Raw genomic sequence first — 25277 nt, 5'->3', positions numbered from 1 at the left:
TTGCAGCTTCAGTGGTGTCAAGAAATGACACCCTCGGGGCTCTGCTCCTCATCCCTCCTCCAGCACTCAAAAACATCCATAGCTGCCAAGTTATCCCTTTTTTAAAGGGATTTTCCCTTATGCTGAATAGGCTTCCTCGCGAGAAAAGGGAAAACTTGGCAGCTATGAAAACATCTGCCTCTGGGCTATTTAAATCCAATGGCTTTTCATCAGTCCAAGGTGAAAGCTACTGTTCCCGGTCCCTCCCATCTCTTGACTGAGCTGCTGCTCACTCCTACAAAGGTGGATTGGGGACTTCTTAAAGGGGCAGTCATGGTTGATGCCAGTCTGCCTGAGATGATCTCCTATGATGGTCTACTACAGGCATCCCCAAACTTCGGCCCTCCAGATGTTTTGGACTACAATTCCCATCAACCCTGACCACTGGTCCTCTTAGCTAGGGGATCATGGCAGTTGTAGGCCAAAACATCTGGAGGGCTGCAGTTTTGGGGTGCCTGGTCTACTAGGAAAGAAGAGAGGGGTGTCTGTGCATGAGGGGATGAGAGGAAGAGAGTGAACAAGCTCAAAGCTCCTTGAAGGCTCATCCTTGTAGTCTGAACCAGCAATGCATGAGCAATGACTGCTGAAATCCAGATCAGTAGCTGAAATGGATTTTCATGGTGGGGCTTTGGCTTCCTCCTACATCAATGTCCCTCTAGTGAAAGGTAGCAAGCCTTACGACCACATTACAACTATCAAAAATTAGGAAATGTTAGCTCCAACCTTAAAAACTGCCAGTGTTTAAAACTAATAAAACTGCTAAATATTACTAAAAAGATCCAGGGAAAAGAAAGAAAGAAAGAAAGAAAGAAAGAAAGAAAGAAAGAAAGAAAGAAAGAAAGAAAGAAAGAAAGAAAGAAAGAAAGAAAGAAAGAAAGAAACGTCTGGCGCCAAAAAGATTGCAAAGAAGGCATCGGGTGACCTTAATTGGGGAACAGCATTCCATAGGCTGCATCTGGGGCGATTGACCATAATTTATACAAGTCACAGAACTGATCTTTTCCTGGTACAGAATGCTGCTGGATTTTTTTCTTAGCACAAAGTACACACATCCCTGAGCACAAGCTGTTCCTTACTCTGGGCAGAGTTCAGTAAGTACTCCAGCTGAATCTCCGCCACACATCCTTCCCATTTTAGCTTCAGAATCTGCTGTTGGCCCAAGCCCACACTAATGGCATGGCTTGGACATTGGACCATTGGCCGCCTGCATCCTGCCATGGCAGAACTGGCCGCTTTGGTTGCCCTTCAGGCCCCTGGATGGAATAAATCTCCTTTTTCTGTAGTACAACTATTAATTTGATTGACGTGGACTAATCCCCTGGGATCCCACCTCAACACACGGGCTGGATGAGATGTCTTCTAATTCCACCCGGCAACATCTGTTGCTTTGTTTAGCAAGCAGCTCCCGTGAAAACAGCTTGTAGAGATCGCTTGACAGTTCAAATAACATCAGCTCCAAGGTTACTCTTCTTTTATTGAGGTCACAGGTCCTCTGAAGAATTTCAATTGTCAAGGCACACACACACACACACTTATTGCTGCCCTCCAACAATTAAAGGCCTGCAATAAAGTCCCCTGCCTTTCCCAATTACGCCCCCCACCCACCCGGGGAAAACTCCCCAGTGGAGTATGTTTCGAAACCCTACTGTATTAGGCTTGCTTTTGAAATTCTTCTGGATCCTCCCCTGTCAACTGGAAGCTCAGAAAGCCATGGGAGCAAGGTGCGCCTTCCCCCAGCTCCAGATGATTTGTCAGTTCCTGCCCCTTTCGGAGAAAAATGACTTAGCCACGTACTCCATGCACTAGTAACTCCCAGACTGGATTACTGCAATGCGTTCTGAATACTGATCACTGACTGTAATAAAGAGATTGACTGCAATGTGCTCTATGTGGGGCTGCGCCATGGGCTGTTCGCATCAGGAGGATGCAGGTGGAGGGTTTGCCAAACATCCAGGGAAGGGCTCCAGTGGGATGTGGAAGCCTGACAATGAATATCCAGGATGTATATCCTTCAACCTCCTCCCTTGCCTCATCCCACCTCCTTCTCAGCTGTCAAAGTCTCTCTCTGACACTTCCATGGTGCCTGTCACGCCACCTACCCTGGTGGCATCAGACACTAGTTGTAGCCCTGCCTCTCCGGGGATATTTTGCTGGCACCATCTGCCTCCCTAGGGAAGAGACAACTTTCCCATTACCTAGATCCAAGAAGCGCCAAAGGTGGCAAGAACAGATGGCTCTGTCTATTAGGCATAGAAGGAGATTGCAGAAATGCTTGCTGTTGCTGCACTATGTTGAGCCTGCCCCATTCCTATATATAGGATACCAAGAGGGTGTGCCAGTGTTGGATCAACATCTAAAGCTTTGAGTTTTGGATCACCTGCTTTTGTTGCAGCTGTAGGTAGGGTTCATTATGTGCATTGCCTCAAGTGCCGCATGCCAGCGATTTGCATATGCATTGCAGCAATATAAACATGGAAGCCTTTTGAAAGAATTCTTGTTCTTCAGCAACTGGGAGCCAGGACAGGCTGCCCTTTGAAGATGACTTGGAAACTTCAACTGGTCCGAAAGGCATCAGCCAGATTACTGGTTGGGGTTCCACTTGGAAGTCACATAACCCCTGTTTCAAAGCAGTTACATTGGTCACCAGTTCGTTTCCAGCCCCATTTTGAGGAGCTCATGCTAGAGTTTTAAACCCCAAATGACTTAGAGAGACCATGTCCTTCCCTACAGACCCTCCTGGGTGTTAAGGTCAGCAATGGGGGAGCCCTCTTGGTAGTTCCACCCCCCTCAGAAACTTGTGGTGTGCTTGCCCAGGAGAGGCCATTCTCTGTGGCAGTCCTAAGTTTTGGAATTCCCTCCCCGCAGAGCTGTATCTGGCACCTTTATTGTACGGATTTCATTGTATGCTGAAGGCACACCTCTTTACCCTGACCTTTTGACACTTGATAAATATGTTTTTAGGAGCCACTCTACTTGTGATTGCAATTCATTTTAAACTGTCTCTAATGTTGTATTTTAAATTGTTGTGAGCTGATGTGAGGGACTGGCTGGACGATGAGGAGTGGTGGGGAAGTCTCAGAAGGGAAAGGCTCTGAGCCAGGAAAGTGGTGGTGGTGGGACACTGAGGACAGGTCAGAGGAGGAAGGAGGGGGCAACAGGCAAGCAGCATGCTTGAATGAGAGAGCAAGGAGAGGCAGAAAGCACTGCAGATGCAAGACAGGCAGCTGAAAAGGAAGTGGGGGCTGAGACTGCAACAGATTCACAGGAGCCTGCCGGTCCTACTGTATTCAGCTCCCCATCCTCCCTTGTCTCCAAGGGCACAGAGGGCTTTGCATGTAGCACAGCAAAGAGCACAGAGAATAGAGAGGGCCACTCCCTGATGGAGTTTAAGACTGCTGGGAAAACAGCTGAATGGGTAGGAGATTTAGGGAGGCACAGATCATCAGTTCGGGCAACTGCTTTACTGGAGCCAATCCTGCCCGTAGCTTTCTCCGTTTGTATTCTGTTTCCTTGAATGAAGAATCAATTTGCCTGCTCTCTGAGTCTCCGTGCTGACCTGCATCTGAACCAGCCCTGACACCCACCTTGGGACCTTCTGGAGAAGGGCGTGTAATAAATCTAACAACAGCAACAATTTGTTGCATGATCGGTACCCGGATTTGAGGCTATCCTGGGCAAGCAGCCATCCAGTGCCTACCTCCAAGGTTTACAGGGGGGGGGGGAATGGGAGGGTAGAAGGTTATGGGCAGCAGTGCTGAAAACCCTTAGTCCAGTGCTGTATTTATCTACACAGGCTGGTAGTGGCTCTCCAGGGCTGCAGAAATGAAGTTTCTCCCTGTCCTAATTGAAGATGCAGGGCATTGAACCAAGGACCATCTGCTTGCAATGGCAGCTGCTCTACCGCTGAGCTACACCCCTTCCCCAGAAGCTGCAGAAGTCGCCGCCCTCATTTTCTACATTGTCCCGGAACTTCATCCTAATGTAGTGTGTGTTGGGGCTGGGACTGGAGAGGTAGCCAGTAAATAAGGTATGGCAGCAGTCACCACCTGATACAGGGGTTTTTTGTTCATTTTTTTCCAGTGCCAGCCCAATTTTAAAAATGGCAAGGGCTGGGAGAAGTCAGCATCAAACACAGTGGCCTCCTGAAACCCCTGGGAGCTTTCCACGTGGATCTTTCCACTTGTGCAGCTGACAGCACTTTGCCAGACTGAGGCCACAGTGCCTGCTTTCTTATGGACCAGCCTCTTTTCCAGGGCTTAACCTGCAATGCCCATTATGTTGACATGATCCAGCAAGAAAGTAATTAAGAATTAGTGGCACAACCTCAGCACCATGTTGGGAAAAAGGTTATTACTTAATGCCATTTTGGATGTATGGCATTTTGGTTCCCCAGAAGTAAAACATTTTCATTCTGATGATTGTGGAAATCTAGTCTCCACTGTTTAGGAAGTAGAAAGGGGGTGGAGGAGGAGAGAGAGGAATTTCTGTTCCACACAGGCAGGCAGCACTCATTATAAAAGGCACATTTAGAACAAATTGAAATAATGAATCAAAAATACAGGTACAATTTCCCTGTGTCTCTTGCTACTCACAAAAGCCTTTCAAACCCAATTTAAAAAGCAGCAGCAGGTGTGTGTAAAAATAATAGTTAGAGGCAGGAAAATCCAAAGGTGACGTACAATCACTGTTAGCAAAAAAAACCCTCTCAGCGGACCAAAATGATTTTGATGGAGAAGGAGCATAAAGGAGATGATCTCTATGATATAAAAGACCCAAGCTTATGACTGCTTGTTTGTTGAGAGTGCAACGGTGCCAATTGGTCATGGTGAACTTCTCTAATCGAGAAGACCAAGTTATGCTTTTAGAAACAGGCAACCTTTTTTTCTGGTAGTACAGCTGTTTATAGGGCACCTGTCCTTCTATATAATACCTTAAGGCAGAGTGAAAAGCTCTCAGGCATTATCAGGAATGGAATGATTAATTTGGTCAATTAAAAGCATTGCTGCAAATCCAAGCAAGCACTTTATGAAAATGAGGCTTTGGCAAGCCAAACATTAACAGAAATTGTAAGAGATAAAATAAAAACAATATTTCTGTTAGATCTGTCAGGATCCTAAGAATGTTACCATATGGAGCTTAAATGGGCATCTATACGGATGACCACTTCCTAAACTTAGTAACAGTCAAATTTCGTTGGTTTTTTTTTACTGGAAGTTGGATGCATTACACAACAAAAAGAAAATGCAGCATATCTGGTACTGCATGCTGCTCTATATAAAGGAGGTTTTTCCGCAATTAAACAGGCAGCTATAAACAGGTATTTTCAGAAGTCTCATTCTACAGATGGCAAAGCATTGTTCCAAAAGAGCAGGGGAAAGGGAGTAGAGCTTCAAGTCAGGACTCGTGCAATGTCCTCAAGAGATTGAAGGGTAGAGTAAGCACAATGAATGCAAAACCGCATGTCCTCCAAAATTACACAGATCATCAGCAGGGAGACTCATTGAATTCCTAGGATCCCTGTTCTCCTATCAAGGACAAGCACACCCCACGAGTCCATTTCTCACTGTTGAAATCCCCTCTACCTACTGTACCCTGAAGCAGCCTATCTCAAAGGGATTATAAAAGCAAAGAGCTGTTCTGTCCTTTTGGTTAAAAGAACCAGATAACCTGTTTACAGGCTTCACATAGGCATCTGTTTGGCCACTGTAAAAACAGGATGCTGGACTAGATGGGCTTCTGGCCTGATCCTGCAAGGCTCTGCTTTGGTTTCCTTTCAAGGTGTAGCTATAAAGGTGAAAATATCCATATTCTGGAATGTTATCTTCCACAATTAAAGATAGCAGCTGTCCCTTCAAAGAATAAAGAAAAAAATCTTAACTAACCTGCTTTTGATTCCACTTAAAATCTGGTATGAGAACAAACCCATGGGCAGGATCCGGGTTTTCGTAGATTATTTGATCAGTCTCAGCCTTCTTCTCCAGGATGTTGTATACCCACTAAGGGAAAAAGAAACACGGGAGGGGGGGACGACAAACCTTATAAATTGTCAACATCAAATAATGCATCTCTCTATCCCGGGCTATTTATTTATTAGATAGATAGATAGATAGATAGATAGATAGATAGATAGATAGATAGATAGACGATAGATAGTTTTGCTCTCTCGCTTGTGGAAACCTCATTACAGGTATAAAAACTGCATTTGGATTCACAAAGGAGCCAAACGATTTAAAAGCTAATACAATTTGAGGTTAATTATCCACAAAACAATCAAATGTCATGTGTCAGGACCCTGGTCGACAGCTAAGGGGCAAGAGGGAATTACTGTTCAGGGAGGCTTTTAATGTTTAATAGATTATTGTGTTTTTATATTTTTATGTATCCCTCTGATGCCTTCAGTTTTATATGTTTATCTTTGTATTGAGAAATGTTTTTTTGTTTCTGACTATCGGTCGAATAAAGTATATTGATTGATTGATTATTGTGTTTTATTTTTCTGTTGGAAGCCGCCCAGAGTGGCTGGGGAAGCCCGGCCAGATGGGTGGGGTATAAATAATAATGATAATAATAATAATAATAATAATAATAATAATAATAATAATAATAATAATAATAATAACAACTCTCTTCATGTGCCATCATTGCTCTCTTGGACAGATGAATTAGTGGGGAGGATGTATTTGCCTCCCTCCAAAGGGTTATGCATCTGCTGTCTCTGAAAGCAGAACCCCCACACTGAATAGATTCTTAAGACAGCAAGTTTCTGAAGCACAATTGCAGCAGTCCTGTGCAAGAGAGTTTGGAAAGGGATTATCCTTGAAATTGACTTTGCTGCAAGAGAACTGCTTAAGTGCAGTGTGTGGGGAGGAATAAGAGATCGTTTTGTGAAATAAAACAGTAATGACCAGGGGCTTTGTGCCAGTCATAACCCTGGGATGAAATTGAAGACTCTTGAGTCAGAAGGGGAATTGCAGGAGGCTGGTTTAAAGAGAGAGGATTCCAAGAAGGGAGAGGTGGGACTTTTGTCTGCTAACAACTAGCACCTGGATCACAGACTAGGCAGGCATAAGGGTCACCTTGTCATAGTCTTGCTTCCCACTATGGTGGCAGGTGCTACTGTATTTCCATTTAAATGGCTGTGATATGGAACTATCTTTGGAACAGCACTTTATGTAAAAATATTGTTCGATATACAGTAGACCCACGACTTACACACATTTAACTTGTGTGCATCCAGCTTTATGCACTTGGCATAACAGCAACAGCAACAACAGCAACAGCAATAGCAACAACAACAGCAACATTTGAAAGGGGATGGGCATCTGGGGAAAAAGCCTTTGGGAATCCCACCTGCCATTGCACCTAATGTGTTTTTCGACTACTGTATATACAATTTTGGCTTTAGATGTTACCCCTGGAACGTAACTGCACTGCCCCCCCCCCCAAAGTTGCGGGTCTAGTGTATTTACTCAATGCCTACTTTATAAAAGATCTCCGTGGAAAATATTTGCCGGGTTTATTTGCAAGAAGAGCTCTGTTACACCTAGTGCTTTCCCCCCCCCTTTCTGCCTGATAATGAAAACTAAGATACTTTGCATGTTTCTTTATTTGCCCTCTTAGACAGGAAAGTAATAACTAAATTTGTAGCTCAACTCTTGAGTTTTTTTTGCTTTCTGTTGCCATGGCTTATAGCTAAACAAATAAAAGCTATTGCTTACCTACCTGCATATTTAAAGGAAAGAAATTGTTTCTAAACGTCATCTCTACATATAAATTAGGACATGCAAATTTTATGCATATCTGTGCCCTCTTTCGCCCTGTTTTTTGGTGACGAACCACCGGCCACCCGAACTAAACTTGTAGTATGTGAACTGTTTTTGCATCTGCCCCCTAATGAGAAACACACACGGAGGCTGCTCTGTTCCTGGGACTTAAAACAGTAATGTGAGGAACAGGCCTTGAAGGGGGGGGGAGTGCACAGAGCCCAATGTCTGAGCAGCCTGATGTCACTTCCTTCCAGTGTCAGCACTCGCCTGTCTCTCTGTGGGAGGCTGTTTCCTGCTGAGAATTAGCATCAGTAAACACTGTAAGAATCGCCACAAGTATAGTTGCAAAAAAATCCCAACAAAAATAATAAGGGAAACAATGTTTGAGAGCACATTTGGTGACTGCGAAACCAACTCCATTACAGACTTTTGCAGCAGCAAATAATTAGAAACATATCACAACAGTGATGCTGCATTTAGCCATGGGGAGAATGTAAGCAAGAGAGAGGGAAATATGTTTTCCCCCCCTTCCACATTTTCCTAGCAATAAAATACTCAAGTTCGTCTGCAAGAAAATGCAGTATCTCTATGAGAGAAGGTCGGAGAAGGGAGGGTGGATCTCGATCCTCTGAATTAAACAAGCAATAATTGCACATTTATTATGATAAAGATTTTTCTGCAAAGGTCTTTAGAAGATACTTGCAGGGCTAGAATTACAAAGTGGCGGAAGAGTGGGGAGGCAGCAGTAGCCATCAAAAATCACAATGGAAGAGGGCTAGGTGTCTGGAAAGATGAAAGAACCCTCATTATAATTAGCCTAAAATGTGCCTTTCTTCATCAAAACTCTGTGCAAATAATAACTAATTAATTAATCATGCACCACAGCGGTGTGGCATTTCTGAAACAATTATGCTCCCCCTGGCGCAATCAGCAAGCGCTTCTCCCATAAGAGCCACCTGCCTTATTCCTGTAAAACTCAAATGTTTGTGTCCTTTTAGTCTTTAAGGAGAAAGGGAAGAAAACTTATCAGAGTATGGAGGCGCTAACTGATCCCACACACAGCCTCCCCACTAATCCCTCACCCTGCCCTGTCCTGGAGGGAAAAACAACAACCCACAAATCTTTACAATCTAAGAAACTTGTTGCAGAAGGAACAACGAATGGAGAAATAAAGAAAAACAAGTGAATTCAGGCACCAGCTTATGACTGTTGTAATGAATGGGGATCTAGGAAAACATTGTCGCAGGGTGGGTTTGTGCAGAATTACAGCCAGCCAGCTACACTCCCTTTCAGGATACTCAATTTCAGCCCCTCTTCCCAAGGGCTTTCTGTTTCCCCTCCCTGTCAGCCAGCATTCTGTGGTTCTTGAACATGCTCACCTGACTGCAGTTGCACACGCACACACACACACACACACACACACACACACACACACACCCTTGCACATGCTGATACCTGCCTCTTGGGTGCAGATGGCGACATCTTGGCTTTGCAAGGATCCACACTCGGTGGATGGGTTTATGAACAGGTAGAACAACCAATGAGGGACACATTTCTGAGACAGGAGGAGCCACTGGAGTGGGCTGTGCTTTCTCCCCTGCCCAGTAGCTGTCAGTGGTGCTGTGTTGACCTCGCTGCAGGTTATCAGGAGGAAGAGGTGGAGACAGAAACGAGGTGCAAATGCACAAGCAGAGCCAATCCAATGCTCCTGATCTCTCCTCCTCCTTGCCCATCCCCTTCCCGATAAACCACAGTGATGCAAGTGATAGGAGGTCAAGGAAGTGCTGCCACTCTGCTGACTGCTACTGCTAAAGACAAGTGGAATATTTGCTGTTGGTGTCCCTGTCTGACTTTCTCGTTCTTCCTTCTTCAACCCCAGCTCATGCCCCACCTCTCCCTAAAGTTTTTAGCTCTCAGCCAAATTAGAATGGATTGCATTACTCATATTCAGCCCATGTTCATCTTCTCTTATCCCTCTCCTCTTCCTTCCCCCAAACACTCTCCCAATTCCCACTTATTGCAACTGTAAGCTCCTAAAGACCTGACTATTTAGCCATGTGTGAGCCAGTGTGGTGTAGCGTTTAGGGTGTTGGACTAGGACCTGGGAGACCAGGATTCAAATCCCCACTCACTGGGTGACCTTAGGCCAGTCACCATCTCTCAGGCTAACCTGCATCACAGGGTTCTTGTGAGGATAATATGGAGTTGGGGAGAGCCATGAATGTCACTTTGAGCAGGATATAAAAAGTATAAATAAAATATTTTTATGGCACTCAAAGATAATACAGACTTCGTGAAAAGACACAATTATTGTGCATCAAATATCTACCCATGGTCTCTTGCTCAATGCAGAGGGCACAGAAGTCATATCCAAGTGGGAAAATATATCAGGAAACAAAAACAAAACCTACTGTACACTGAATAGTGCCAGAAGCCTGATGAAATTACATCCATTAGAAGAAGAAAAAAGCCAAACCAACTGCTAAATCTCGTTAAGTACTCATAATTATTCCTCTAAAAGCCTGAGTCACAAAAGCCTCTCTGAAAAGCCTGAGTCAGACAAAGTCTGCTTGCTAAACTCAGCGAGATATCCCCAAAAACAATTCATTAAAGGCTCACCCAAGTGATGTTTGTGCTTCTGAACAAGAGCTCTCCCCCCATCCTGTCCCATCTTTTCTGAACTGAGGGGAGCTTCATAAATAGCTTGTGGTAGAACTTTTGGGGGGGGGGGTGTCAAAGTAGGAAAAATCTGGGTTTTCCCCCAACGTCTTGGGCGTGCCCACTTTTTAATCTCCTTGAATTGCAAACAAGGACCGTAATGAGAAAGATTTATAATGAGTGGTTACATTCCATACCTGAATGCTGAAGCTCTGCGACTCGATAAAAGGAAGAGTAATTTTTTTGTAATCCTCCCCAGTCTCCTGGATGAGACACAGTTCCTGACGCAAATATTTCTGAAGGTGTTTCTCTGTTGCTGGGTAAACCACAGTGGTTTTTATCTCTGAAATTGTAAATACAAGATTGCTATCAAAGAGTAGTAGTCTACATTCTTCCTTCTGTGTTCTTGATCAATTTCTCAGAATTGTCTGCATGGCGTCTGAAAAGCTAATGGTGTGGTTGCCACTTAATCCTGCTTCCCATCAGGCCACAAGTTCACAAGTCCTATCAAATGACTGAATACGCCATAAAGTTAAGCAATAAATTTCAGGTATAAAAACCACAAATTGGTTTTTGGACAGCATAGGAGGGCATAATGGGATGTGAAACCGGAAATATGTCTTACCATTCAGTTCTGGTCAATGGAAGGAAGTTCAGAGAGATCAGCCACAGCCAAATGAAGCCCCAGGCAGCCTTCACAGCAGGGGTGGCAAACCTGCAGCCCATAGGCCAAATTTGGCCCACAAGGTCTTCTCATCTGGCCACAAACCATGCCCACCTGCCCCACACTTGGCACCATATGAGACATCAGGTGTGGGGTAGGTATAGACACAGTTGGATCGCTTGTGCTCTGCAAAAGGTAGGACTGGGCTCCCCGTGCACCAGCCGATACCTGGGGAGTTGAATCCTGCGCCATCGCTATCTTCTCACCACCCCGTGAGCAGTCTTTGACAGAACACCCACCTGTGAACCACCTGGCATCATATAATTGACAGGTAAGCGGCCCTGCTCTCCTCTCATAGTTGACATTTGGGGTGGGGAGAGGTAAAGATCTGGCCCACCTGGACAAAAAGGTTTCCCACCCCTGCCTTACAAAGTTTCTTCTCAAGGAGATATTGTAGCAATCGCTTTTAAGTAATCAGTTTACTGGGCAGTTTTACAAGGGCACAGAAACAAACACAGAGTTAAGTGGTGTCAATTTCCAAAGCAACAACAGCACCATGGAGCCCCCAAAGCAGCGCCTATCAAACTTTGCTTGCATAGCCTCTGCTACACCCATCAGGTTTGAGTTCCCACCCTGAAAAATGGATCTGGCTCGCAATCCCGGAGCTAGAAAACGGACAACATTCTGTTATCACCTTCTCTGTTAAGAGGCTGGGCAGCATAATACACTACACCAGACTTCCCCACCCTAGTTTCCTCCAGATGTTTTGGACTGCAAGTCTCATCAGCCCCACCAGAACAGGGAAATGGAGCTTGTGGTCCAAGAACATCTGGAAGCCACCTGGTTGAGAAAGGCTGTTCTAGTCTACACCATTCATCCTGTTAATCATGGTATCCCTTCTGGGCTTGTTGGGTTTGGTGAGCACTGTTTTAGGGTGATTCCTGGATAGCATATCTCAGAAGGTGGAGCTGGGGGGACTGCTGCTCTAACCTGTGGGCTTTGGCTTATAAGATTCTTCAGAGTTCTACAATTTCTCCCATGCTATTGACAATCTACATGAAAAGGTTGGGCACAAGTATTCAAAGATCTGAGGTGTGCTGGTTTGATAGGCTTTTATTATACGGTATTTGGGTTCTGCAAGCTAATTTGAGTATCTTTATTTTTTAAAAGGCAGAGCAGAGATAGTAATGCTAGCAAAAGGAAAAATCAACAACAAAGGCACCTTCCAGCTATAGACCTGTTGGGAAACTTGCACAAGACTTTCAAGAACTGGCTGCCCATGACAACTCAGCTGTGCTCCTCACAAGGACTATGTGATATTCAAAGAAGAGAAAGGAAGGTTGCCTCCACCCTAGATGCAAAAAAATGCTAGTTTGCTAGAAAGGTTTGCATAGATGTTCCCAGCGAAAGATGGGTGGGAAGGGACAAACTGGGGAGAATTATTTGTTTGACTCTTATATTTCCAATGAGCAAAGCTGAACAACAACAAATTATGGACATTCAGGACAGGACAGGACCACTTCCAAGGGAGAGGCTCTTAGACATAAGATGGATAAAAAATGTATACAACCCAGCCCTCAGAGAAAACAGTTGGTCCAAATAAAACCCAACTCAAATCCCTAATGGCACATGAGTACATGGAAATGGACACATCAAGCAGATGTCCAGCCTGGATTGGCAAAGGCTTCGCTTTTGTTTGTCCTGGACTTGATTCATGCGGTCACGTTCTTTTGGTGGAAATCCAACCCAGGTGCACTAAAAGCAAGCTGTCTGAAGTAAAAGCAGCAGATTGGACATGTTCTCTTTTTACTCGTGAGGAGGGGGAGCAAACTATTGCCACATACATACAATAGGACAATTCATCTCAACCCCATGGTGGTCCCCACAGCTGGGTTGCTGTGAGAGCCCAGATGCGCGAAGCCAGTTCTGCCTTCAGGAAAGGAGATGCAGAATTTGCCATACTATTCAACACCTTCCAATTCATAACACTGTTAGAGGAGGTTTAGTAACAATATTAAGATGGTCCACACGGCTTCAGCATGGAATCCTTTGTTTCCTCTATATAGAACTCTTTGTTGCATCTCAATATGTGAAACGTATCTTGCTTGACACTGAGATTCTTGATTGATGGATGACAGATGGGGTGCTTGTTTTTCGACCTCAGGTTCAGGGTTGAGTATGGAACAATATTAGATCTTGCTTGTTAATTACAAGCATTTATCCAATAAGCAAAAATCTGTTAATAACCTTTTTAAACTTTCTGACAGCTCAGCAAGAAGGACGATGCAGATGGCAGGAAGGAAATGGTGAAACTAGAAATTTGTGAGAAGTCATGCCGAAGTTTAACATTTCTAGGAAGACAGCTCAGCAGTGAGGAAAAGACTGGCGTCTCCCACATGGGCTGCGAGGCATCTGGCAAAACCCTGCTTTCTTTTGTCCATGCTGCAGATCTGTAAGGCTGGGTGGTTTAAACTGTGTCATTGATAGGAAACCTGATTGGGCTGGGCTACCCAAGGTGGTCCTCATACTTACATAATTAGCCATAAAATCACAGAACTGGTAAGTACCTTCAGGGATCATCTAGTCCAGGGTTTCCTAAACTTGGGTCTCCAGCTGTTTTTGGACTACAATTCCCATCATCCCTGACTACTAGTCCTGCTAGCTTGGGATGATGGGAGTTGTAGTCCCAAAATAGCTGGAGGCCCAAGTTTGGGAAACCCTGATCTACCCAACCACCTGCTTGGGATCGTTTTCTTTTTGTAAACTGCTTTGAATTGTTGATACGGTATTTCAATCAAGCGGTATATATATTTTTTATTAAATGAATATATAAATAAAGTTTAGTGCAGAAAGCAACTACAGCTTTCCTGACAGAGGCCTGGACAGCCTTTCGTTAAATACCTCCAGCGCCTGAAAGCCCACCTCTTCCTGAGCCAGTCTGCTCCACTGTCAAAACAGTTTGCACTGCTACCGTAGGAAAGTATCTCCTGATGTTTAGCTGAAATCTGCTCCCCTGCAGTTCCCACCTGTTGGTTCTAGTCCTGGCCTCTCAGCAAAAGAGAACAAATCTTCTCCATCTTTTGCGTGACACCCTTTCAGATACCTGAAGGCTGGTATTATGCCTCCCTCTAAATTTCATCTCTCCCACCCCCAACCCTGTGCCCATGGTGCCAAGTGACCCAACTCCAAATGAAATAATTGTTTACAGTGTGATCCTAATTCCTTTCCTTCGTTCCTCTGAACTTAAACCGGGCTGCAAAGGAAGATTCAGTTGCAGGAATCAGCTGTGCTTGGCAGTTCCTGAGTTGGTCTGCCTTGCTTGCCAAGAAACAATTTGGAGTGCATTTTAAGGCTCCTGTTTATTCCCTCATAGCAGCAACTTTACACTTGACCTCATGTAAGACATCAAGTATAGATGGGCACAGTGGAAATGGCTTTGTAGACCAAATCAGAATTCCTATGGAGAGTCCCCATTGCTGTTCTAAACACACCCAACTTTTTCATCCTTTCATCATAAGGACTTGTCTTCCAGATCTCTCATCACCCTGGCCACCCTCCTCTGGACACAATTCAACGATGTCTTCCTTAAAATGTGGCATCCAAAACTGGACCCAGGACTGCAGACATGGACCAGTGCTGAGTAGAACAAAACTATTACTATGAGACTGAGAGCTAGGGCAGTGAAATGGTTCGGGTGTCGGACTAGGACCTGGGAGACCAGGATTCAAATCCCCACTCATCAATGAAGTTCACTGGGTGACCTTGGGCCAGTTGCTGTCTCTCTGTCTAACCTTCCTCACTGGGTTGTTGTGAGGGTTAAATGAGGAAGGGGAAAACTGTGTACGCCACCTTGAGCTCCTTGGAGAAAATGGTGGGATAAAAATGCAATACATACCTACATACTTCTCATGATATGGACACTATTCTCCTGTTAATGCAGCCTAAGACTGCTCTAGCCTTTTAATGCCAGAAAATGGATGTAATACCTTCAGAAATGTAGCACGATTAAAAAAAAAAAGTCAATTCTTTCCTTTCCGGTATTACAGTTTCTTGCAATCCTTCCTCTTTGTCCCATTTCTGCTTTCCGTCCTTGCACATGTTCCTTCATTGCTTGGAACCAGCTGCCATCCCTTCTGACCAGAGTCAGTTGGGTGACTATTCTTACACATCTGATTCCATTTGCTGCACTAATAAACAACAAAGAATGCGCCTTTTTGCATGCGCTGGAATGCTCATTCAGCTGCTGCTTGCAGGTCACAATAGCACTGGGAACATGGAAGCCCCATAACTGTTTCCATTTCAATGCAGAAATGCATTCATTTCATCTCTAGCTATCCGTTTAACCTGCAGACCAAGCTTGTTGCTAATTAACGTATTTCTGAGTATCCCTGAGGATTGCTAGAGCAAAAAACTGAACTATCATGACTGGAGGCTGCTTGCTACCAGTCCAGACTGAAAATTCCCAGTAGGAAACTGGCAGGCTCTACTAGCAAAAAGAGAGGGCCAGGGCAAATGTCAGCACCCTTCATCATAGCAGCTGCTAATTAGCTAGGCTGAAATAGAAGGTGGAGCAAACCCCTGGGTGAGTGACCCGCCCAATTTCCCAAAATTGCAAAACAGCTAATGTGCCAGAGGAGCCTGAAAGTGTTTGCTACAGTCTGCAAAATAATCTGGACATTTCCGGACCCAGAAAGTGCAGCTGAGTGCTTTTTCTCTTTGGTTCATCCCATTTATTCTGGTGTGGGGCTTGATATTTATTTATTTATTGTAATTTTAATGAATGTTTTGTTTATATGTTATGTATTGTACCCTTCCCAAGTATTTGCAAAGATGAATGGTGGGTTAGAAACATTTTAAATTAAAAAATAAATAAATTTATATTCACCTTCTACAGAAATCAGAGCAGCACACCTGATAATGCCAGGTGGTCTCTTGTACTGGCTCTGTTCAGACAGAGACTTGCTGAGGTTAAGCAAAGTGGCTGTATAAGTCTAAGCCAATTTGGAATGTTTCTTGGCAACAAAGAAAGAGAAGGGAAGAGCAGAGCAATGCAGTGGGAAATGCTAAGGCAGGGGAAATTCACTTGAGGGATGGGAAAGGGCCATAGCTCTGTGATAGAGCACCTGTTTTATATGCAGAATGCCCCAAGTTCAGTCCACAGCATCTTCATGCAGGACTACCATAGGAGGAACTCCTGTCTGAAACCTTGGAGAGAGGCTGCCTGTCAGTGTATGCAGTCCTGAGCTAGATGGACAAATGCTTTGACTCCAAATAAGACGTCTTCCCATTTTCTTCCTATGGATTATGTGGAGAGAGCTGTCCTGCTCACCTAATATGCCAACAGAGCCCTCTAAGTTTAAGTCTTTAACAGATACTTGCTACTCATTTTCAAACTTTGCCTTCCATCAATGAAGACTAGGATCTTGAGCCTACATGAAGAAACGCTGAGGTGCCCAGGAGTCCATATACACCTCCCCTCACATACTGTGATACTGTATCTAATTACTCGTTAATGGCATGGGATTTAGCACCCTGCCTTTTCCACTCTCATTTGCTCCAACCTCTGCACCGTAAGAAACATGCAGCATGATTTAATAGATGCCAAGAGGTTGTTTTGTGCTTAATGAAACACAGCTAATATTCTCAGTTTATGAAACCATCAAACTCATGCAAGTCAACCTTGGATAAATCACAAGGCATTTTAATTTCCACAGCTACACGCCGTTGGGTTCAGATTAAAATGGAAGCCATGGAAAGCACACACAGATTCAGCTAATAGCAAAAACAAAACAAATAGCCCCATATCAAAACAGTGCAGAGAGAAGCCATGCCAAGCAATCTCTTCCCTATAAGCAAAAAGGCTGCCACTAATACTATTAGTGTTAGAAGTACAGAAAGGATTGCAATTGGAAAAAGTCAACAGGATTCCAGGGAGATGCAGAGCACAGCATGAACTTATAGAATGTAGTATTGTAAGATGTGGTGATTGTCCACTGGCTTAGATGACTTTCAAAGGGACTCAGACAAACTCATGGAGGAAGAGAAGTCTTTCAATGGCTATTAATCATGATGGCTAGATAGACCCTCTAGGTTTAAATCCAGCATCACCTGAGCTCTGTGAGTGCGGCTTTCTCCCGATTGAAGTGCAGAGTGTTTGAGGACTGGGACATTCGCAGGGAAACCAAAATGCTTGTTTACAAAGTTATTGTGCTACCAACCTTACTATATGCTTGTGAAACATGGACCACTTATAAATGCCATCTCCAACTCCTCGAAAGATTCCATCAACGGTGTCTCCGAAAAATTCTACACATCACTTGGGAAGACAGGCAAACTAATATCAGTGTACTGGAAGAAGCAAAGATCACCAGTGTTGAAGCAATGATTCTTCAACATCAACTTCGTTGGACTGGTCATATTGTGCAGATGCCTGATGATCGTCTTCCAAAGCAACTATTCTATTCCGAACTTAAACATGGAAAGCTGGTGGTCAACAAAAGACTTTCTCAAGGCAAATCTAAAAAAAATGTAGTATAAACACTGACAACTCGGAAATACTGGCCTGCAAGCGCTCCAGTTGGAGAACAGCCTTTACCAAAGGTGTCATGGGCTTTGAAGAAACTCAATCTTAGGACGCAAGGAAGAAACGTGCTAAGAGGAGGGCACGCTTGGCAAATCCACACCGTGATCAACTCCCGCCTGGAATCCAATGTCCCCACTGTGGAAGGATGTGCAGATCCAGAATTGGCCTCCACAGTCACTTACGGACCCATTGTTAAAACTGTGTTTATGGAAGACAATCTTACTCACCAAAGAAGAAAGAAAGAAGAAAGAAGAAGAAGAGTGGCAGTACAGAAGGGAAGGGCTGTTGCTTTCATGTTCTTTGGGCTTCCTGGAGGTCTCTAGTTTGGCACTGTGAAAAACTGGATGCTGGAAAAGATGGGTTCTTGGTACGATCTAGAACTCTGTTCTTATACTAGATCAGAACTTCTCCTTGCTTTTGCCAAGAAAGTAACCAGGGAGTGATTGCAAAGAAATAACAAATGTTCCAGGTCCAAAATGGGAATGTGAGTGATGGTTGCAAATTAGACCTTTCCCCAATATTCCACCCTTGCCTGTTAAGGCTCACTTGCAAAGCTGCAGCTGCCCTCCAAGAAAACTCCTGATAGCAGATTGGAGCTCCACCTGATGGAAAGGCAAGCGAATGGAGTTTCTGTCTCTTTGCCATCCATTATCTCTGTGCTGTTACATGTATGCTCAAATGCATGTAAAAGTTGTAAGCCAATTGTCTGCCCCTGAATCTAGGTTCCCACGCATATAAGCTGCTTATCAGCTCTTGTATCTAAAGGCTTGGGTGTACTTCAAGCATAATTTATCACCCAGACAGATAATAATCGGCAGAGTATTTGGAAACTGTTCACCTGTACCAGCACACAAACCATTAATCCTTTGGAATCAAGTTCCAAGTTTAGGCAGCGTGCTTTAGGTTCGGTCCTCAAAGACTTCAGCTGAAGAATCAGCCAGAAGAGGGAAGAGATACTAGCCAAGACCACAAATCCTCCTGCCGGTGAACCCTTTGTCTCGCTTCTTCCTTATTTTCCATTGTTTACAAAGTTGCAAATCCCTTCAGAAATAACTAGAAAGTTATGAGTACTGCGGAAGAGTACTGTGCCACAATAAATAAAACAATACACACAGAGAGAGGAGGCTGCCTGGTGTGTTTCTGCATGAGTTAGTGTTTGCTGGCCTTGCTCTTTCCAACTAAGTTGTATCCAACTAGATTCACTGGAATTAATGGAACCAAGTTAGTTATGTCCATTATTTTCAGTGGGCCTACTCTTAGTAGGATTAACATTGCTAGGGGTGGGTTATCCTGCTGGTTTCTCAGTGCTGGGCATGATGGGATAACTCAATTGGTCTTATGCACCACAACTGTACAATCACAAGGGAGGCTGCCTTCTGCATCTCTGCACGAGTCACTGCTCCAGCCTGGCCTCCTTCTAGCCAGTCTTAGCTGTGAGCAGGCTATTCCGTTGTGCTCCCACACTGGGTGTGATTAGAGCAGGGGTCCCCAAACGAAGGCCCGGGGGCCAGATGCGGCCCAATCACCTTCTAAATCCGGCCCACGGACGGTCTGAGAATCAGCGTGTTTTTACATGAGTAGAATGTGTCCTTTTATTTAAAATGCATCTCTGGGTTATTTGTGGGGCATAGGAATTTGTTCATTCCCCCCCCCAAAAAAAATATAGTCCGGCCCCCCACAAGGTCTGAGGGACCGTGGACCGGCCCCCTGATGAAAAAGTTTGCTGACCCCTGGATTAGAGCATTCAATCACTCCATTCAGGAGCAATGTTCAGAACGGTGACTCATGCAGAAAAAGAGCAGGTGGGCTCTTGCAGTAGGAAGTATTATTATTACTTTTACATTCACAAGAAGTAGACCTTTAAGCTCTAAAACTCAAATCTAATGTGCTATTTTATTTAAACCCTTTCCCCATGTTCTGTACCCCTAACTCAAATTATCTCTCTTAAACACACTATTATTAATATTGGGGGGGGAGGCAGCAACAAGTAGGAAGGAACATCAGAATCAACCTAATTAGGGCAGTCCTCATTGCCCAGTATTGTCTACTTTTACTCTTCAGAGTTCTGGCAGAAGATGCCAAGGACTGAAATTTGGACCCTGATGATAAGAAGTCCCAGGCTCATATGCTCACCCCTTGCTGGGGCAGCTGCAAGGAGGAGTTTAGCAGCTTCCACTTCTCGCTTCAATTAACCACAGTTTAGCATTATGTCTACATCCGAAAATGCGGCTGATCTAAACTATGGCTTGTTGAAACAAAGAAGCTTCCACCTTGAAGTTAGCTTGTTTCTCCCAAAGAGAGAAATAGTTAAGATTAACCAGTTTGTTGGGTTCAAACATCACAGCTAGGTGTGATGAATAAAAAATGGAAGCAAAAGCTTCTGATTTTCCTCCTTGCAGCCATGCCAAATGAAACATTTATAAAGCTTCTTTGGTTAAAAGCGCAGTTAACCAGGATTCTGAAGGATGCATCTGTGTGGTGTGATTATCAGATGCATGTTGCTCTCCTCATATCCACTCTTGGTAAATGCATCAAAGAGAAAAATCAAGCTCATTTAAGGGACCACTCCAAGATTAATGCAGGTACAGGAAAGTCTCGGGAACTGCAGCTGCAGCAATTGGACGAATGCTCCCAGAACATGTGGAGAGTGTTTGTAGCGAGTTTACAGTAGGCAATGTAAAAAAACCAAGGCCCGTTTAACTTTAGATTAAAATTCTTGGCAAGTACTTTTGCTGGAAAGGGGATGTAGGCTTTTACCTCCTGAGTCTGATTGTTCTGACTTCAGGAAGTGTAAACCAACTAAAGCATTCAACCAATAAAGAAATAACAAGAGGGGTGAGGTAAAAAAGCTTGTTGAGCTCTTCTAAGATGGAGATGATCCACAGATGACTGTGGCTCCAAAGGAGCTATTACTAGCTGCAGGGGAAACGCCATAAAATTGAAGCGCTGTACATGGAAAATATACACAAATACAATAAGCTATCCTGTTCATTTTTTAAACAAAAGCAGTGGATGTTTTCATTCATTCTGGAAAAATGAGCAGATTTCAAACAAAACCCACTTGCACACCTTACAGCAACTCGCAAGTGTCCTCTTCTTAATCATTGAATAGAGAGCAAATTTTGTGTGTTAATTCCTCCTGCCATCAACTTGGCAGCAACCCTTTCCTCACGCTGCAGCAGAGGAAGGGAAGGGAAGCAGGACCACCATCAGGACCACTGAGAGACAACATTTGACTTCCCCGCCTCTTGAATTTTTCTGCCCAGCTGGTTATGATAAGAACTCTGCTTTCCCCCCTCTTCTCTCCCATTCAGGGCCTGCTCAATACCTGAGGTGAAGGACAAGATGGTGCCCTCTCCCAAGACACATACAGAAGCCAACAGGACTAGTAGTTGAATTTTACTCCAATATTGATGAAAGGACTTTGTCTTCCACTGCACATTATATCTTCCATTTCCACTAGCACAGGAGGTACAGAGCAGGCTACATGGCACTCATAGCTCTGCCCACTGCCTGCACCACAACATCTACCACCTGCTTCACCCTGCCTCATTGTAGGGCCAGCCCTGCTCCCAAACCCCTTTCCTTTTATGTCATCTAGGTTTGACTGTAAGCCTGAGGTCAGGGACCATCTTATTACTGTTCTTGGTCAGGTGCTATGGGAGCCTTTTTAATCTGTCAAGTGAAAATTAACAATTCATGCTAAAAACAGGGTTGCTGCCTTGCAACATGAAGATGGGGAACACGGACTTTTCCATTTTCCATTGCCCTCTTTTACCAGGGCAATTAATGTCTATATGTAGCATCCAGGTTGCAAGGTGTTGCAGTTGCACATTTGATCCAAAAAGGAGGGCCTTGCAGGGAGACCTATGCACTCATCGGAGTCATTTTAGTCACAGGTCACAATGGCCCTATGCATGATTGAATGAAGCTCCTTTGAGGAAAGATATATACGGTAACAAGCAACCCAGGTGCACATGATTTTGATTTCTCTTATAACCCCGCCCACCTGCCCCAAATCACACTTGATATTGTTTCTTTACCCCAATGAATCTGTTCATTCACATTTCTTTATTCCTATAGCTCAAGTGACATCAGTAAGAGATAGCTCTATTCTGGAACTGGCAGATCCTCCCTGGGGAATTCTCACTTACATGGGGGTTCTGTTCTGGGTTGCCATGCGCATCCACGGGATGTGTGCAAGTCCCTTCCTCCCTGTTTCCCACCCACCCCCCATCCTGCTAGCTACCCCTGAATTGAAATATGGAGACTGTAGAAACTACTAGCAGATCAGAGAGAGCCAGTTCTACCCACCAAATATGCCAGCATGTATTTATAGGTATCATCAATACTCATTTCTGCTGCTGTCTCCCCAAGTTAAGTTCACACCAGAAGGTGGGACATTACTACACAATCCCTTTCCCTGGAGCTTCTTGCTCCCACTAGAGAGCACCAACCAGCCATTCCTCCCCCTGTATTTCCTGTCTCTGAGAAGTTTCCCCTTTCTTGTCTCCTTGGACAATATAGCCAGGATTGGGGAATAGCTTGCGAGTACAAAATGGAAACAATTTCGAGGGGTTTCTATGTGGTAATCAGATGTAATGCATATGTATAATGATGTGCTAACCTAAATAGCAATTTGTTTCAAAACCAGAATTTCATGGGGGAGGTTTCCCTCTTAGCCCAGAGTCAGACAGCCTGGCAGGGTTGAGCTTTTTCATTCCGTGCCAGAACTCTGGCTTGATGGAATTCACAGGAAAAATCCTGCTAACGCAAAATGCAGAAAAAGCCACAGAGGCAGTCTGGTCCAGTTCCCACCATCCACGTGTTCGAGGGACAGCCTCCCGGCGTCTGTGAATTCTTTTGGAGGAAGTTGGAATGAATGAAAGGCAAAGCCAGGCTCCCACTCGCCGGAACATAGCTATAACAGAACATGCAGAGACCAGGAGCATTAGGGAGCAGGGCGGTGGCGGGGAGCCCTTGCTGTCATGGCGTAGACTAGAGCAGGCATCCCCAAAGTTCGGCCCTCCAGATGTTTTGGACTACAATTCCCATCTTCCCTGACCACCGGTCCTGTTAGCTAGGGATCATGGGAGTTGTAGGCCAAAACATCTGGAGGGCCGCAGTTTGGGGATGCCTGGACTAGAGGGATGGGAACAGACATTCCTGTAGGTGGGAAAACTGGAGCTCTTGCCTTGAAGGGAGGGAGGAAGAAGGGATGGAGAGCAACTGAAATCTCAGCAGAACTAAGCTACACGAGGTCATTCAGGCCTGGTCTACACTGGCGTTCTTCAATCTTGGGTCCCCAGGTGACTACAATTCCCATCATCACCCTTCAAGAACACATTTCAGCCACACACAAATGCTTGAGGAAAGCATGGAATAGGGCTGGTGACGGATGTGGCCTAGGGAGAGTTCTGAGGGCCAGGTAGAGAGGGCTGGAGGGCCGCATTTGCCCCTAAGGCCCGAGGATCCCCACCCTGGCTGAAGGCTCCTATTTTCTCAACATTACCAGGTCTGCTCAATTGTTCCTGCAGATGACACAGCCTTATTATTATTATTTATTACCAAAGCAAACCTGGGCAGTAGGCAAATCATAATTATTTAGAGAGCCGAAAGTGGTCTTGCTCAGGCAGATGCAGAGGCCTATAGTGTGTGCATTTCATACTACAGACAGCTATCAACCCACTGTCATCTCTATTGATATGGATTTTACAGGGGGGAAATCCCATACAAATTAGAGCAATGGACATAGGAATTTTTTTCTGGTTTGGACTTCAACTCTCACCATCCTCTATGTCTGGCCATCCTGCTGGGGATCCTGGGAGCTGTAGGGCAAAGCAGGCTCTGCATTGTTTCCCCCAGCCTTAGAGTAACCTAATTTCACATGTTTATTTTGTTTGTATTTACTAAACAAAGCTAAAAGCCTCGGAACTGCAGGGCTTCCCATTATGTGCTTGCAATTGGCACATGTTCATTGTCGCTAATGAACTTACGAAATGGAAAACATTCCACCACAGTGTATAACGTTCACCCCCCTCCATTCCCATTTTATCTTCACAAAAGCCCTGCCAGGCAGGTTGGGCTGAGAGATATTAAAATGGCCCAAGGTCACCCAGTCAGCTTCATGGCTGAGTGGGGATTCGATCCTTTTCTTTCCAGTCATAGCCTGATACAGAAAATCCATTATCTGTCTTACCACTTTTGTCTCTAGCCACGGAGGCAAAGAATAAGGGGTCGTGGCCAACTACTCGGAGTAGACCCATTAGTCATGTCCATTAATGTCGATGCATCTATTCTGAATGGGACTAGCATTGGGTGCAGTCCATGATTAAAAAGCACCAAGGAGAAAAACCTTTCATGGGCCACCAAAGTCGTGTCTCTGGCAAATCTGTTTCTATGATTCACTCTCTCAAATGTTTCGATGCCCTCAATGGAAAAGGGGAAATTGGCACTTGCCATTTTGGGACATCTTACATCAGTGGAGGTTGCCATTTGATGTATATATTTAGACCACCAGGGAGTAAAGTGGAGCAAGAATAGCCCATAGCCACGCAAGAGCATCTCACATAGCAAAAGATGGGACAGACTGGTTTTCTCTGATTATGGCTTTTCTAAGATTATGGCTTTTCATCCTCAACTGCAAAAACAACCTAAGACCACTAATTAGCACACATGACTCAAGCAAAAGGTGGCAGCCAGCTGGGGGGGATGGTGTTTTAAAACAAGAGCCCATGTTCAGACAGGCACTTCACTTACAGACCTCACGGCTGGCCAAACCTAACCACAGTAGCAGGGTAGGACAGCTTTTTAAAAAAGAAAATCACATTTGGCAACCAATGCACCCCTTTGGTTTCAGATAGAACATAGGTAGACAAGTCTAAAAAGCCTGGGACACAAATGTTCACAGCCCTCTAGCAGCTATGGTGGCTCATTTAGCAGAAGTAAAGGGTTTAGCGATAACTCTGGACGTGTTGGGTTCTGACCAAATTAAGCCTCCTGAAGTATATTGTGCTCTTGGAGGCTTAGTTTGGTCAGAATTGAGTATACACTTCTAGCAAGAGTGTAAATACATTACAGTTGTACCTTGGTTGCCGAACGCCTTGGAAGTCGTACGTTTCGGCTCCCGAACAATCGAAAACTGGAAGTGAGTGTTCCGATTTTTGAACGATTTTCGGAAGCCGAACGTCCGGCACAGCTTCCAATTGGCACTCCTGCAGCCAACTGGAATCCACGTCTTGGTTTTCGAACAGTTCTAGAAGTCGAATGGACTCCTGGAACACATTCTGTTCGAGAACCAAGTTACGACTGTACTTCTGGTAAATGAGTCACCATAGTCGCTAGAGGGCTGTGAACATTTGTGTCCTGGGCTTTTTAGACTTGTCTACCCATGTACTATCTGAAACCAAAGGGGCAAATTGGTTGGCCAGATGTGAAATATATTGGCATTATTTTCAGCTCTCCTACCCCACCAGAGGAACAGTTCACTTACAGAAATCACAGAGGCTTTGCTGCCATTAAGACTCTCCATATGACAGTAGCCTAAAGTGTCAGTACCTAATTTTTA

General features: G+C 44.6%; 1 protein-coding gene across 2 annotated transcripts in view; it reads right to left on the bottom strand.

The window, feature by feature from the left end:
- Positions 1-25277, bottom strand: part of DCPS (decapping enzyme, scavenger) — a 62325-nt gene that overhangs the window by 14319 nt on the left and 22729 nt on the right. For both annotated transcript variants that reach the window (XM_035139045.3, XM_088657677.1), the window contains exons 3-4: positions 10661-10806; positions 5922-6035 (exon numbers count right to left, since the gene is read on the bottom strand). In XM_035139045.3, the coding sequence (XP_034994936.1) occupies positions 5922-6035; positions 10661-10806 (260 nt within the window). The remainder of the gene's footprint in view (positions 1-5921; positions 6036-10660; positions 10807-25277) is intronic.

Source organism: Zootoca vivipara, chromosome 14, assembly GCF_965207765.1.
Source record: "Zootoca vivipara chromosome 14, rZooViv2.hap1.1, whole genome shotgun sequence".
Classification (NCBI taxonomy): domain Eukaryota; kingdom Metazoa; phylum Chordata; class Lepidosauria; order Squamata; family Lacertidae; genus Zootoca; species Zootoca vivipara.
This window is presented reverse-complemented; position numbering and strand designations above follow the sequence as displayed.